The 16,910-nt window shown below is 41.6% G+C and overlaps 2 protein-coding genes across 2 annotated transcripts; one reads left to right on the top strand and one right to left on the bottom strand.

Annotated features, from left to right (window-relative positions):
- The first annotated feature begins 7,314 nt into the window (after positions 1-7,314).
- LOC102703673 (probable protein phosphatase 2C 41) lies at positions 7,315-14,324 on the top strand. Its single transcript, XM_006652284.2, has 6 exons — positions 7,315-7,489; positions 7,640-7,869; positions 8,375-8,617; positions 8,701-8,977; positions 13,550-13,704; positions 13,812-14,324. The coding sequence occupies exons 2-6, from the start codon at positions 7,831-7,833 to the stop codon at positions 13,950-13,952; spliced, it is 855 nt and encodes a 284-aa protein (XP_006652347.1). The 5' UTR covers positions 7,315-7,489; positions 7,640-7,830; the 3' UTR covers positions 13,953-14,324.
- Positions 14,325-15,493: 1,169 nt separating this feature from the next.
- On the bottom strand, positions 15,494-16,183 carry LOC107304087. Its single transcript, XM_040523691.1, has one exon. It carries the CDS (start codon positions 16,114-16,116, stop codon positions 15,868-15,870), a length of 249 nt encoding a protein of 82 aa, XP_040379625.1. The 5' UTR covers positions 16,117-16,183; the 3' UTR covers positions 15,494-15,867.
- Positions 16,184-16,910: the final 727 nt, after the last annotated feature.

The raw sequence follows: 16,910 nt of genomic DNA, 5'->3' as shown, positions 1-16,910 counted from the left end.
ACCTTAGAGTCCGTGCTACAGCTGACTATAAATCTGTAGCTCACTACTTTTCTATCTCCTCTTATACCTCCTTAAAATATATTTATACCTGGCTTATAATCTCATATTCTTTTCTCACTGTCGACCATGGATTATCACGAATCGACGCACCTCCCAATCTACTGAAATATGTGTTTTGCGTGTAAAGAACTTTTTTAATAAAAGGTTAACTAGTTTAATCGTTTATGTCCTTAAATAATCATTATAAATTCAGATGATATAGACTAAAAATCAAGCGAGAAAAGAACATTCCCAATGCCCCAGACCATGCATGCATCTCCCGCCCGATCGATCTCGAATCTGGACTGATCATGCATGCATGTCCTGCGGTCCTGCCCCGGTGACCAGCTGCAACGTACCGTGCTAGCTTGCTCCACGCTATCCGATCCGTGGAGCATTTTTTTGGGTTCCCCGTTGCATTTGTGGTCAGCTCCTTTTTTGTAGGAGGGGGAGATCGAAGAGGATTTGGAGCTTTAGCGGCAGGCACCATTTAAGTATGTTTTTTTATTTGACGCCGTTGACTTTTTAATTTACGTTAGATTATTTTTATTATTAGAAAATTTATATGATTTGATTTATTACTAAAATAACTTTAATTATAATTTATAATTTTGTATATATGGATAAAATTTTTAAATAAGACGAATGTAGATAAAAAAATCAAAAGCGTAAAAAAAAAAAAAGATCAGAATGAGTATCTAGCTAGCGAGCGAGCTAACCGGGCCGGCCGGCGCCGTCGTCGCTGTCGCCGTCCCGTGTGGGCATTTCTGCGCGGGTGGTGGTGGTGGGGTTGCATAAAGTCCAAGCTGCAGCCAGTCCCCCACCACCGCGGCGACGGCGACGGCTTCGAGCTTCGGGCGCCGTACCATACCATGCGCCCCCCCGGCCCGCGCGCGAGATCTCCACTAGCGGATACGGCTCGATCGATCCGCTCCGTCCCTCCCGGCAAACCGGCGGCCGCGCCTTTTGGGTCGGGTGAGGTCGGCGTCGCGGGGGATGGGGACGTGGTGCTCATCTGAAATAACACGAGGTACGCGACGCGGTCGAGCTCGTGGTGACGTCGCGCCACCACCGTATTGTAGCCCCCCGTCTATTGGCCCAGCAAGGGAGTGGCCCATATACTGGGGGGTTTGCCGCTTCGTTGGAGCCCAAGTCGCCATGCATGGATGCAGCCCTGGTAGAGTTCGTTGGGGCCTTGTGGGGACACGTACCGGGCCTTGAAGTGGCGAAGGTTTCTTCCCTATACCCTTTTTTGTCTTTTTCTTTTCGTTTCCCTTTTGTTTATGGTTTTATTTTTCTTGTCTCCTGCTAAAGTTCCCGTGCTTTCTAACGGAACATAGAGTTATAATATACTACATTCATCCCAAAATATAAATATTTTTTTGTTATTTATCATAAATGGTTGAATAAAAGATTATGATACCCCCTTAATAAATGAGGGTGGGAGGGTAAATGGGAGTAAAATGGGCAGAATTTTAAATGTAAAATTTTTTGGTGTAATAATTAGTACTTTAAATAGTGCAAAAATACTTATATTTTAATGCAAGATCCAAGTATCATAAATGTATGTTACATAAATCTAAATTGTGCTCTTAGGGTTAACCCATGAGTAGACGTTATTATACCCACTCTTAGCAAAACATCATATATCAAACTTGGCTCTTAAAGACATGCACAATGCTTCAATCTGGCTAGTAGTTTCAAGAAAATGCGTCAGATTCAAGAAAGAGGTGGAGGAGAGAGGGAAGAAAATGTACTCTACAAGCTTCCAATGCCTCGTTCTGAAAAAGACAAATATGTGTGGTTCTTGCTAGAGAAACATACAATGAGCATATTGGAGGTTGTCGCCCACGCCACACCATTAGGGTTGGCAAAATCCCTATCGAGGCCGAGGATCCACCGAGGACACATCCTGATAGGTGCAGGGATGGGCAACCTTCATCCCCACGGGGATTCGAAATGTCCAATAGCCCAATAGGCGTGGTATCATTTTTCCGTTTTTACCTCAATTGGCTAATTACTAGCTTCATATATAAAGCCCAAATAACAAACCATATCCTCCTCTCCTCGCACCACTGCCCTCCTCCCCTTAGCCGCTGCCTCCTTAGATCATGCGCTTGCGCCGGCCTCTGCCTCGAACGACCGTCATTTGTCTCGCGCCTATCCTCGCCAGCTACCGTCGCACCGCGCCTACCCCAACTGATCGCCCTCGCCCTCGCCGGCTAAAGGCTGGCGTCGCGGGCACTGTTCCCATGGGCCCCGATCAGGAATAGGGACCCACCGGGGGTCAGGGTCGTTCTCGACCAACCTAGCCCTAACACGCCCCGTTGCCAACCCTACACATTGTTGGGAAGCCTCACCGGTTGGCGGGCATAGTTGCCAAGGCCTGCCCGAGTGCCTCGATTTGTGCCACCTGAAGCTCCACGAGCCCTCTCTACCTCAATATGCACTACCCAACTATCCGTCGACCCTCTCTGCTTTGATTTGCACCATCCAGAGCTCCGCCAACCATCCAGGCGTACCGATCCACAACGCCTGAAGCTTCCCTTAGCCCACTGTGCTTAGATCCATGCCTAGAGGCCACTGGTGGGAGAATGCCAGAAGTCACCACTACTGCCATTGGTGGAGAGGGGATGGGCCACTGTTGATGGAGGGTGGAGAGGAGATGAGAGAGAATTTGGTGAAGAAGTGGATGAGGTTGGATATTGTGCCATTTTCTAGGTTTTAGGTGCTGGCCACAATTTTTTGGAGTTAAACATAAATTTAGAAAATAAGATGATTTAAATAAAAAACGATGGGACCAATATAAAAATTAAATCCACATTATAAAAAACACGTTGCATGCAAGAGAAGGTATAGTCTTACCCTAAGTAACAACAACCATGTACACTCTGGGACCACTGATAGGAGGGTCTTGCATTATTTGCGTCCTAAGAGCATGCATAATAACTCATCCAAATTTTGTCATTCATATGTCTATTTGAATGATCATCCAAAAAGATTTCTCTTTATATCTATTTGTTCTCCAGTGGATCATATATATTGCATCCTCTATATCACACATAATTATATTTTGTTAATGTATTTCGACTACTTATTCTCCTTACGCATATATTACACAAGAAATAGTTTCACATCCTTATTTCGTTCGTGAATGAGAGAGAAACTTCAAATAGAGAGCATTCCTCCGTATGCATAATGAAAAATGGAAGATATATTAAAGAAACTATCGTACCATATTTTTTACACTCATTCCTTTATTTTGTAAATAAAGTTAAAAATAGGTGGACAGTTAGACATACTCTAAGTTCCACATTGACTGCCTACTCATGCCATTCCTTTATTTTGTAAATAAAGTTAGAAATAGGTGGACAGTTAGACATACTCTAAGTTCCACATCGACTGCCTACTCACGCAGTCACGCAGGGTACAAAAGGACGATGGACACGAACAGAACAAGCTCTCATCGTCATCATTGTACTGTTGCCTGTCGGGTACTCCACGGAACAGTTATGCGGTCGCCTTCCTGCCTGCCACGCTATTGTTGTGCGTGGGACGGGGCAAGAATGGTGTGAGCTCCTACCGAACCACTGCCTCGCATAATCACTCCATAATCCATATACTTCCTCCTTGGCCTTAAGTATTTCTATGATTTAAATTTTATGTTATAATATAAATATTTTTATATTAAATTTATGGTTTAAGTTATTTAAATTATTCCAAAGCCAATCAATTGTTTAGAAAGAAAACCCAATTAATTTAAAATTTAAAAATTAATCACTGAGTGACTAAAATATAATCTTTATTTTTTCTTAAGTTTGTGCTAAATAAACTAGAAATACTTAATATATTAAGGTAGGTGAGAAAACTATGGAAAAAGGTAGGTGATACCCGCCACTGGGAATCTATATAAATATAAAACAAACAAATTAGCTAGCAAGCTGATTACTATTTATCGAATACAACTAATGTCAAAATGTGAAAACATATATGTTTTTATTTTCTTATATATATATATATAGTATAATTGGATAAATAAATGGTAACTCTCGTATAAAAATATGTAGCATTAGTGGCTAATTAGCTACTAGGAAGACTAGATTGACTATACTAAGTAGGTTGTTAATGTATATGCATATGGATGGTTATGATCAAAGCATGGGAAGAATCAAAGGATATTATTTTAGATGAAGTGGTTCAGCGTTGAATTTAGATCTTGCTGTTTTCCAATTAGTTATCGCTGCATACGACACCTGTTGTGAGCTTGTGATCGCATCTCTTTGTTATCTTTGCCGCCGGTAAAAACTGTCATGCAGGGTTTGACTTATTGCCGAAGATGGTATCCATTCCTTCTCGGTCATACTTATATTTATAAATAAAAGTCAAAATTTAAAATTTTAAAGTTAAATTTGCAGTTGGTTTTGTTTTTTCCCAAAGTTTATTTTTCAGTCTTAATTTTTATATGGCTAAGAATATAAATAAAACTTTTATCCATAAATTATTTTTCATTTGTAAAAATACTAAATGATCACCCTTACCGCGCCGTATTTGTTATCTTTACCATCGGTTCGTGCATTTTGTGAGTGCCGTAAACAAGACATACAATTCTAGTTTTTTTTTTATATGGGGCTTCTATAAATTTTTCACTATTTTTTTACATTGTATGGATATCACTAAAATAGTAGTTTAGTGACATTCTTATAATTCTACTATAGTAATTTTGCAGTAAAGATTTACTTAGTGACAAATTTTTAATTGTGTCCTTTCTCTACTCCACTTCAAATCATGCACAACAGTTTCACCCCACTTCTAATCCTACTTGACATAAGTTTTTCACCCCACCTCTAACCCCGACTTAGCACTTACAAATATTACTTCTTCGGTTCTAGGAACCTAACGAAATATCCATGAATTACAAGTGACCATTCAACTCAGAATAGATAAGGACCTATGAGTGAACCACGTGTAAAAATTTGCCAGACCAACAAGTGTGGACGTACTGGGCCGATCGATAGCGGGGCAAGTAACCCGTATGAAAAATAGGTTAGTACATAATTAATTAATTATTTATAAAAAATTAAAATATATCAATATGACTTTTAATATAACTTTTTAATAATTTTTTTAAAAAAACATATCATTTATGTGAAGGGTGCATACGAAGAAAAAGAATCTAGCAAGCCTACCGAACGAACGAACGTGGCCTAGAAGGATCTAACTGTTTTTTAACGGAACGCTTAGTTTTTCATTTCCTTATATTTTATTTTTATTCTTTCTATTTTTATTTCCTTAAATTTTAACTTTTGAATCACTTGCGAGGTGCCCTGAATAAAGTGAATTAAGCTTTGACTACTTTCAGTCAAATTTTAATTTAGTGAAGCACAAATACAAGCCAGTGAACGCGAGTTAATTTTTAACTCAAGGACACGTTGCATACATATTGAGTTAATTTTTAACTGACACGTCCACCAGCAAGCACTATGCAGTTAAAGTTTAACTTATCGAACAACACAAACACATGCTAGGCATATAAGTTAAATTTTAACTTCTCAACCAGTAAACGCACATATACCTTTCATGTTGTCACCAGTTAAATTTTAACTCCACAGTGTATCGTAGTAGACAGCTCACTTATATATAAGTTATCTTTTAACTCAATACTCGCATCTGTTAGTTATTTTTTAACCTACTAGTTTTTGTTGGGGGTGGTGGTGGTGGGAGGGGGTGGGTTGACGTGAAGGTTGATTGGTTAATCGTTGTGTGACGCCCTACGTTGCTTCGTAGCGTGGCGCGTTGTGTAGCGTCATTGTATATAATTAACAGATGCGTGATATATATATATATATATATATATATATATATATATATTTTCAAACGTCATATCACAATATAAACGTTTATACATTTAATTGTTTCAATGCACTAGAGCTAATTAAATGCTTTGTAAGAAAATTTAATCAATATAAAATTTGACCACCGAGGTGTTTGTTTTTAGGGGCTAAAGTTTAACCTCTAGTCACATCGGATATTTAGACACTTATTATAAATAGTAAATATAGTCTATTAATAAAATCCATCCATAATCTTAGACTAATTCGCGAGACGAATCTAATGAGCCTAATTAATCCATGATTAGCCTATGTGATGTTATACTAAACATTTGCTAATTATAGATTAATTAGACTTAGATGAATTAGTTCTTATTTATGAAATTATTTTTTTTATTAATTTACATTTAATACTTTAAATTAATGTCTAAAAAGTTCCGTCTAAACCACCCATGTTATATTACAAATGTTATATTTTGAAACCTACACGGTAAGATGGAGTAAGCACAGTTTAACTGCCGTACTGTACATACTCCCTATGTACGAAAACCAATTCTTCAGTTTTCGTGTCAAACGTTTAATTATCCCTTTTATTTGAAAATTTTTAAAAAATTAGAAAAATAGTCACAAGTAAAGTACTATTTATAATTTATTATCTAATAAAAACAAAAATATCAATCACATAAAAATTTAAATAAGATGAAAAGTCAAAATTATAGAAAAAATAAAAAATTAATTTGTTTTTGGACGGTGGGAACATGAACGAAGTAAACAGTGAACAATCGTGCGGCTAGTCCCCAAATTTTCTAGTCGCCGGTCGTCACCTCAATCAACCGAATTAAATCTCCATCCCTCCGAGCAAGGAGGACACGGTCTTCGGACCCGACCCCCACCGGCAATCTCAGCCGTCCACCGCCTCGGCCCGCCGGACCCCTGCGGCCCCAATCCGGCCGTCGGTTTCCCGCCACCTGCCTCCCGGTCCATACACCCGGCGCGCGGAGCGAGGGGCAGCAGCACCCGTCTCGCTCGCCCCCGTAGACGCGCAAGTCAAACGGGGCTCCGCCCCACTCGCTCCCTCGCCCACCCCGAAGTCTTTAATTGCCGCGCCCCCCCCACCGGCTCTCCGGTCCACAAGAGACACCGACATGGCGGGCCCGCGCCAGTGCTGGCCCCACCTGTCGGTGTGTGGGGCGGGCTTCCTCGCTTGGACCCGTCAAGTATGACCGTTCTTTGCTCCCCCGGGTCCGCGCATTTGTACAGACCGGGTCTACGGCACGGAGGCGCTGCCGCTCGTAGATTCCGCCTCGAGATCCGTGCGCAGGAGGGATCGGTGTACGGACGGGGTCTACGGTTGGGTTGTGGGCCAGCAGGCTGCTCCCTGTTGAGTGTGTTGACCCTGAGGCTTTTTTCTCCCATAGACTTCTTCGTCCCGACGCGCAAACGGAAGGAGAAAAAAAAAATAATTAAAACCGAAGCACCAAAGAAAGGCTCAGCTTCTTCTTCTCCGCCTCGACCGCTCAAAGCTCCTCCGCCGTCTGGGACCTTGGCACTCCTGCTCGGTCCCTCTCCCCCTTCGAATCTCTGAGCTCGAGGACTGGAGGGAGGAGGTGCTGGATCGACCGGTAAGTTGATCTATTTTGTGGGGGGTGCAGGAAAAAAAATCCCGCTTTTTTGGTTGTCTTTTGGAGTTTCTTTTCGCTGAATTCTGCTTCTGGTTTTCGCCCGCTGGATCTGCGGCAAACGTGATCTTCCCGTGCGGCGTTTGGTTCCAGGTCGCTAAATTTCCATGAAAAAGGCGCGGTCTTGGGACGGCCGTCGTGAGCAGAGCCGACCACTGCGGTTTCCCGAGAGTCGGAGGGGTCTCGCTGGCGGCGGGGGTTTCTGAATTTCCCCGCTCTTTGGTTGTTTTTTTGTTCTTGTATTTTTAGCTCTCAGATTGGTGCTGAGGGGGATTTCGGAAGACATGGCAGGGTTCTGCTGCTTTGGTGCTGGTTGCTCTGAGGTAAGGCGACTTTTGATCCGCTGTTATCATTAACTAAACTACGTGTCTCGTCTGTCTGCATGGAGTTTATTAGGACTAGTATCTGTCGGAATGAGAATTCAATCGTATGGTTTGTCTTGAGATGTTCATGGATAAAACTGCGTGCTTTCTTCAGATATTTGACTGACTGTAATAGTTGAATAGTAGAAGAGCGAATTTGTTCTACTTCTACATAAAGATATATACTTATGCTGCTCCTCTATCCGATTTACTCTGGTGGTAGCTACTGAAAACCATCGACTCAGTTGACGTAGAAAAGGCCATCATTAGTCTCCCAGTTTCGGGTGAAATGATGTTCGTTAATTTTTAACTAGACCTGCTCAAAGCACCACTTGGAAGCATTATCAGATGCCATATAATACATGAACTATTGAAGCCTGTAACTATATTGGAATTTTAAGGAAATGCAAAATACAGTGCATATGCACTTCGGCTTACTCGAGCTGACTATTCTGTTTTATTAAAGTTCTCAGGGCATGCATCAACCAGCTCTGGTAAAGGGAAAGGTTGTCAAGGCCAAGTGAAGGTAAGCTATGGATTTCACCTCGTCAGAGGGATGACGAATCATCCGATGGAGGATTATCATGTCGCGGAACTTGCGGAAGCAAAAGGAAATGAAGTTGGTCTTTTTGCTATTTTTGATGGCCATCTAGGAGATACTGTTCCTGCATACTTACAGAAGAACTTGTTTTCAAACATTTTGAATGAGGTTAGTTCTGGCATTTGTTTCACCTCAAAAAGGTTTCAATCACTATCATTTGCACTGATTCCATTGTCCTATATTAATCTCAGGAGGAGTTTTGGACACACCCAGATAGTGCAATTATAAAAGCTTATGAAAAGACAGACCAGGCTATCCTGTCACATACTCCAGATTTGGGACAAGGTGGCTCAACTGCTGTAACCGCCATTCTTTTGAATGGCAGGAAGTTGTGGGTTGCAAATGTTGGTGATTCACGAGCTGTTCTTTTGAAAGGTGGTAGGGTAATACAGATGTCGACCGATCATGATCCGAATGTTGAGCGTAGTGCTATTGAAAATAGGGGTGGCTTTGTTTCAAACATGCCAGGTGTGTCATTAAATCCCTCAAATTTTAAATGAATTATTTTAAATTGAATGCTCGCTGCACTATGTCATTTTTTTATTTTATTAAACCACCTTTATGTAAAGCTAAAACACCTAATACATAATTTCCATGACATGTACTGGTGTCAAAAACCTGGAAGTTTCTTACTTCCTTTTCTCCTCTATTTATCTTGTCAAAGGCAACAGTTTAGCATCCTCTAGCTCCTTGCACACACTTTCACATAAGTTGAAACAAGTCCCTACCTTGAAAAGGGAACAGAATATATGCTCTTTGGTGCCAATGGTATACTTGTACATTTAATGTTTCTGAGCATATTCTTTCATCACATACTCACCTTTGATTGCCTCCTATATCTTATAATTGTTAGTTTGTACTTGATGTTTATTCTGTGTAACAGTCCACCTCTTCGAAAATGACAAACTAGAATCATGTGTAGTGAACCTTTATCTTTTATCTATTTGATTGGTAGGTAGATGTGTTATGCTATTGTGCATCATCACTACTACTTAAAAAGTGCAGTTGTCCGTCCTCCCTCTTCCCTCACACGTAGCACTGCTCCCACTCCGAGAAAACCAAAAATAGTTCAATTGTGCCCTCCCAGCCCAAGAAAATTAGAAAACTAAAAAAATCCAACCGCTCCCCACTCACAAGAAAATCAGACCAAATGAACAACTTCTATTTTCTATTCGACCTATATATTGGGCTCACTCTCGATAGGCCTATAAAACGATCAATAGCACATTATAACTCAATGTCCCGTTGCAAAAAGTATGGGTAACTTACTAGTCTATGTTAACATGGAACTGCCATCTATATGCTTCAGCTCAAATTTTCATTCACTTAGTGTCCACCTTTTCCTCATTGTTGCCTTTGGTAGCACCATCAAACATAGTTCAGATTAAACAGATTATTGGTGTGATAATAGGATACTAATGCACATACCCAGCCCCGTTTAACTTTACAAATCAGCTGGAACGCTGAACATTTATTAATTTTACAAATTAATATTACCTTGCTAGTAATTATTGAGTTATTTTTTTATCTATCCACCTTCGATACCATAAAATAAGCATTGTTATGAATAGCACTTGTATTCATTATGAGGGCACTAGGCCAGAATCAATACAAGTACAAGGTGAATAAATTGATTGAGTAGTCAATTTATTGCGCTCGTGCGGTGAAAGAAGCACATAGCACACACAACCGAAAGGGTGAAGACTAGAGAAATCAGGCAACATGCTATAAAGATGCTCATGAGCAATCCCACCATGAAGGGCTGATGAAGGTTGAAGATTAACCAAAAATGTGGGAATAGAGACAACCTTGGCCGCAAAATGAGGGGAAGGGGGGGGGGGGTGGGAGGACACATGAGGCAAGCATAAGAGCACGAGCAGTCTCAAGAAGATGACAATGCTCGCGCTCAGCAACACCATTTTGAGCATAAGCACCAGGACAGGAAAATTGAGCAAGAGTGTCGTGCTTGGAAATAACCTGACAAAGAGCACTAGAAAGATACTCTCCCGCGGAGTCAGCACGAAAAATACGAATGGAGGTGTCAAAAATGAGTCCGGATCTTAGCAACAAAAGATTCATAGATGGATATAGCCTCACTACAATGTTTCATAAAGTAAATCCAGGTACGGCGAGAAAAATCATCCATAAAAGTATATAGTATTGATGGCCCCCAATAGAAACAAAGGGAGCAGGACCCCATGCATCTGAATGGACAAGATCAAAAGATGCTGAGACACAGACTCACTAGAATGATAGGTTAGTTGTGTCTGCTTGCCTAGCTAACACCCCTAACACTAATCTAAAGACTCATGACCGGAAACGAACCCTAAAAGACCACAACGAATCATAGTGGACAAGCGAGAGCCACAGATATGACCCGAGCAATGATGCCACTGAGCAAAAGACGAGGTCGATGATGTAGCAAAAACGGAGCCATCACGACTGGTGGACGCAGTGGAAGGAAGATGAAGCCAATCATGCTCCAAGAGATGCTGAGAATCACGGCACTGGGGATCAGAGACAACCACTTGACTCGTGCAACGATCATGAACATAGAAAAAGTCAGGATCAAGAATCACACGACAATCATGGTCAATGAGTTGACTAGCAGACATAAGCTACATAGTCAAATTAGGCACACAAGAAACATCAGGAACAAAAAAAGAGTAAAAGGAAAGAACAACTTGCACGACAACTTGAAGAGGAGACCCATCGACTATATGAACAAAGCAAGATCGAGATGGGGGAACCAACGAGGAAAGACAAGCACAGTGGGGAGTCATGTGAAAAGAAGCACTAGAGTCAAGAATCCATGGACAAGTACCTGAATCAGAAGAAGAACGAAATCCCTCAACAAAAGACTGAGAAGTTGTAGCAGACACTAGCACTGCGGAAGGCTGAGTTACCAAACTAGCAACTCCGAGTGAAGAAGAGGCAACGTGGTGACCGAACAGCTTGAGAATCTCCTGTGCACTAGATCCAGTAGAATTATGAGAATCTCAAGTATTAGAACCATTAGAAGCCTGTGAAGAATGACGAGCATGAGCCTTTTGATCCTTCCTCTTTTTGAAACAATAGGACTCCACATGGCCGTCCTTGCCACAATATTTGCAATGAAGACCACTCCCCCCTCCACTATCAGAAGAAGGCGCCCTAGATGTAGGAACCACTGGTGGAGGAGCTGGAGAATGAGAAGACGAAGAACGAGCTTCCAACACTGAAGAGTACTGTAAGAGACCCGCATCACAAAGACGAGTCTCATTACGAGCCTCAGCAAGAGCATACAACAAAGACACATGGGTGACGAGCAAGTAACTTGGCACGAAGAGGCTCAAACTTAACACGAAGACGAGTCAAGAAGTCATAGGTACGGCGTAGCTCAAGAGCTTCCTTCTAGCTCTTACAGGACTCACAAGTAGTAGGCGATAACTGAGAACCAAGTGTGTTAAGTTGATGCCAAATAGCAGAAATCTGAGCATAGAAGTTATCCATTGTATCATCACCTTGACGAACCAACTACTCCCAACGAATGACAGCTAGTAAGTAGACTTTCCAGAGGGCTCATAACACTCACGAAGAAAAGTCCACATTTGATGTGTATTCTCAAGCTCAACAATATCAGCAGAGAACCGATCCTCTATGCTAGCAACAAGAATGGCAGTAGTTCGACGATCCTCATCAATCCATGCCCTGTAGGTTGCATAAGCAGAATCATAAGAGGCCAAGCGATCATCATATTCAGCATGCAATCGCTCCACACGTGCATCATAGTTCTCAAGCAAACGAGCAAAGGCCAAACGTCTTCTGGTCAGCAGTACCATGTTCCGAAAGAACATGCGCTTGTGGAAACTTAACATAGGCTGTGTAGAAGTAGGACGGAGTGGACAAGGAAGATCACCAGTCGAAAACTCCCAAAGACGTAGACCACGCATATGAATGCGAAGACGAGGAACCCAGTCGTGAAAGTTGGTGCCATTGAAAAGCACCGGACAGTGAAGGAGAGCAACCCCACTAGAAGCAGTTGAAGACGGAGCGGAGCCATGTCGATGACAAGAGTGCAAAAGAAAAGCAGCACAAAACCTCTTTTTGTTCTGTTTTGTTTTCTTTGTTTTGTTTTGTTTTTTAAACGAGTCAAGCCTTTAACCGAGCCCAGCCGAAGTCGGTGGAGCCAAGCCGTTAACCGAGCCGAAGTCAGTCGAGTCGAGCTACCAAGCTCAAAACAGAAAAACAGATCAGATCTGAGCAGAGGCGAGCACGCTGGTGGCAAGTGCCGCAGAGGCGGTGCCAGGGAGGAGTAGCGGCCGCTCGTGGAGGCGAGGACGGTGAGGCGACGTGCGAGGATTCCGACACCGGTTAGAAGATAGATGCAGCAGAAGATAAAGATAGCGTGCAAGTGCAACACGCCAGGAAAAAAAACATACACTCCGATACCATGTTATGAATAGCAGTTGTATTCATTATGAGGGCACTAGGCCAAAATATATATAGGTACAAGGTGAGTTAATATAGAAACTATAAGAGTACGAATACATATACATCTAACAAGCACGAACTCATTGTTATTAGCCCATGCATTATCTTCAGAACTGAATAAAAAGTATTGATCTAGAAAGTGAATTACATATATTTGTGGAAACCGAATATTTTGGGAAAAAACATCGCACCAAACCACAGGTCTTACATGATGTAATGTGCCCATGATATTTTTTTTGTAAGTCATGCTATGGAGTTACTTGTTAACCTTGGGGAGAGACTGCTTACATTGTCATATATCTCATAAGGAGAAAAACTAAAGTTAGAACTTCTGCTTTCAGTAACTTCGGAATCTCATCCTAACTAGTTCGTTGCTATCATGTAGAGATTATGTGTGGATTACTCTCAATGTGCTTATGTGCTACGCCCACAGAAACAGAACAATGGAGTTTCATGAAACATTGATTTCTTTAAGTCTATTAACAATATTTGTCAATGTGCTATTTTCACGATGTCATAGAAAAGAACATTGAACTCATGCTTGAACTGTGATCCTGTTAATTTCAGGAGATGTTCCCAGAGTCTGTGGCCAGTTGGCTGTCTCAAGAGCTTTTGGCGACAGGAATCTAAAATCACTCTTGAAATCAGAGCCCGATATCAAAGTTGAAGATATAGATTACACTGCTGAGCTACTTGTCCTTGCGAGCGATGGACTTTGGAAGGTTTGACATTTTGTTTCTGCATTTGTCCAAATGGTTGGCTGCATAGATGAAAATCAATCTGTGTCTATTTGTGTAATATTATCTTATTACTTTTATGTGTCATCCAGGTAATGAACAACCAGGAGGTTGTTGATGTGGCCAAAAGGTTCAAGGATCCGCAAGCAGCTGCGAAGCAATTAACAGTTGAGGCCCTAAAAAAAGATAGCAAAGACGACATATCATGTGTTGTTGTTCGGTTCAGGATGTAATTGGTTGCAGGCAACTCGTGAAGAATTGGATTGTCATCGAGGGCACAACAGATTTATACAGCAAAACATAGGCTGCCTGAGAAGATAGTGCCAACTCAAAAAAAAAAAATCCCTGGGATGTTGGTTGTAAATGATGTGTTGGCTCCATTGTAAGTTAATATATATAAATGGGCTAGAATTCTTTGTTTGGCGATTCAAAGGTACATGTGTGAGGCGGATAGCTGTCTAAAATAGCTATTATCTTCTGTAAATAATGGTTGCAGATATTTGGAAGTTTACCTTGCTCCATGTGTTTGTAGTGAGTGCCATTTGGATTATGTTGGCCTATTGCTTTGTATTGAATTGGCCCTCAGATCAAATCTTTGATACAAATGCGTCAAAACCAGCAAGAGGACGGCTGTGATGAATTTACTCTGATAAAATAGACAGCATCAAAGTTCATTCGACTATTCGAGTATCATCCAGCATTCCAGCCAATGATGGCTAGCATGAAATGAGACATGTTTTCGTAGGGAGTAAATTTTAGAGAATTGCAGCTTGGGTGGCAGAATTACCACCTGTTACAGCTTAAGCGAGGATTTCAGTCAGCCGCTGTTTACTAAAAAAAAACAAGGGTCGTTGTCTGGATTTTTTTATAAAAAGGTCAAACGACATATGCAAACGAAAAATAATTTGTGAATAAAATTTTTAGAATGGATGTATAGTAAAGTTTTTACATAGGATTTCAACCATATAAAATTTCTCAAAAATTCTATTGTTTCAAAGAAGCGGTTACATTATGGGCGAGCAGTTGTCTTGATCAGACATGCCAAAAACGAGGTTATGAAGAGTCGATTGAGCCTAACATGTGGACCTATGCTTAAGCTTTAAAATTAGATCTACTTTCAGACCTTATCTACGATGAATTGGGTCCTTCAAATGAGCTACCACATTAAGTTGAAATATTTAACATTGATTCATGTTAAATAAACTACACAACTTGAAATACCAGAAGGTTCTCAAATTTAATTATTCTAAAATTATAGTAAATAAATATGGTACCGTACCCATCTTAGACTCTCAATTTAGTGTTTTATTAATTTAATTCTAAAATTTGAAACTACTCCGTACTTATTAGCAAGTTGTTACTAATAATAAATATGATATCGCAACCATCTTGAACTCTTACTTTGGTGTTTTAGTAATAAAACACTAAATTGAGAGTTGTAACTAACATGAATTCTTATTTTAATATAAGCCATAATTTTAAAGATAACCAACACATTTAACATAGTATATAAATTTAGTATTTATAATATCAATAATAACAACCCATTCAACAGGTGGGTTAGCAGCCAGTACACCACGATGCATGCTCCAACACCTTATTTTTTTCGTTTTTCTTACACTTATATACTAATTTTTGCTTTTAGATGCTAAGAACATAGGTTTTATTAATAAATTATTTTTTGTTTCCAAATATAACGATTGACTTTTTTTTTCTCCAAACATGCAAACAACATGCAAACATGCAAAGATTTTGACTTTTTTTTCACCCCCAAATCTCTAATGGCTGGGTTACAATCTTTATGCAATGCCGCGCGGAGTGTTGAACGATATCAAAATCTTTCTTTTCTCGAAGAATACAACTGTACAACAACTCAAAATCTGACACATCCAGAGACATCCCCTGCCGGAGTATACACTACGAAATTATATTATCTTACACCCTTTCCAGGAGAGAAAAAAAAGGGGAATGTACAAGCCGGGTGATCAATCAATGGATCAATCGATCAAGAAGCAGAGTGCACCGCGCGTCAGATTCGACGACGCAGGCTTACGAGCCGCTTCCAAAAAAAAAGGGCACATTGATCTGTTTCGCTCTGTGAAAACAAAAAAGAAAAGGCTCAGGAATTGATGGGCAGGCGCAGCTCAGCTAGTATTGCATCGACTCCCTGATGGCCATGGACGCCACGGCCTTGGCCCAGGCCACCAGCTCCCGCTTCATCCTCCTCTCGTCGCCCCACATCGCCAGCAAGTCCATCGCCACCGCCGGCGATGAGTCTCCGCCGCCGCCACCGCCATCACCGCCGTTCCCGGACCATGGCCTCTCCTCGCCGACATCGACGGCAGAGCCGGCCGCCGCCGCCGCCGCCGGCAGCATGGCCCTGGCATCCAAAGCCATCCTCCTCGACACAAATGGGATCAGTGAAGCTGTCCTTTTTTCGCTGCTCGTTCACCTTCTGGTTGGTTGCCGCAGCTGTCAGTGTGCAGCAGCGAGCCGCGCTCTAATATATATTGCCCGGCAAGTGGCGCGTCTACAAGCAGGTGCACGTGTTGCACGAGCATGGACAACACTACGCACGCGTGATCTCGTCTCTGTTTTGTTTAAAGTAACTCTTAACCACGCATACAAACCACTTTAGAAACTTGACCAGAGGGGAAAAAATAAACAAATAAACTTGGCATCAATTTCACAATTTCACATCACATCAGCAAGTGCATGTGTGATCAGGCGATGAATTAACAAATAGTGCCGTGCATTAGTTGTGACTACCTCGATCGATCGATGCCTACAAGGCAAAAGGGTACTAGGCAGCAGTTGTAGTTGTACGTCGCAGTGCGTGACGAACACGTGTGGATTAATTGGCACGCGACAAGGACACGGAATATGAACGCTATACATCGTTGACATTACCACAGGTTGGCGCTTGTTTAATCGTTAAATTTCTTCTCTAGGATAGTGAAGCACACTGGAATCAATCAAGCGGGTTAGTTGGGACGACGGGCTCTCTTCTCGCCTATCGTGTCATGCGCATGATGAAATCGATACTAAATGGTGCACGCGTTAATTAGGTGCCAGGTACTGCTGCTAGCTAGCTAGTCCGTGGCGAAGATCGGACGGCCAGAAACTAACGAGGATTACCGTGGGCCGCGTGGTCAAACCGGCCAGCGGCAACGGGTGCGCACGTATCGTCC

Source organism: Oryza brachyantha, chromosome 4 (assembly GCF_000231095.2).
Source record: "Oryza brachyantha chromosome 4, ObraRS2, whole genome shotgun sequence".
Classification (NCBI taxonomy): domain Eukaryota; kingdom Viridiplantae; phylum Streptophyta; class Magnoliopsida; order Poales; family Poaceae; genus Oryza; species Oryza brachyantha.
Note: the sequence above shows the minus strand (reverse complement) of the source record. Positions and strands in the feature narration are given on the sequence as shown.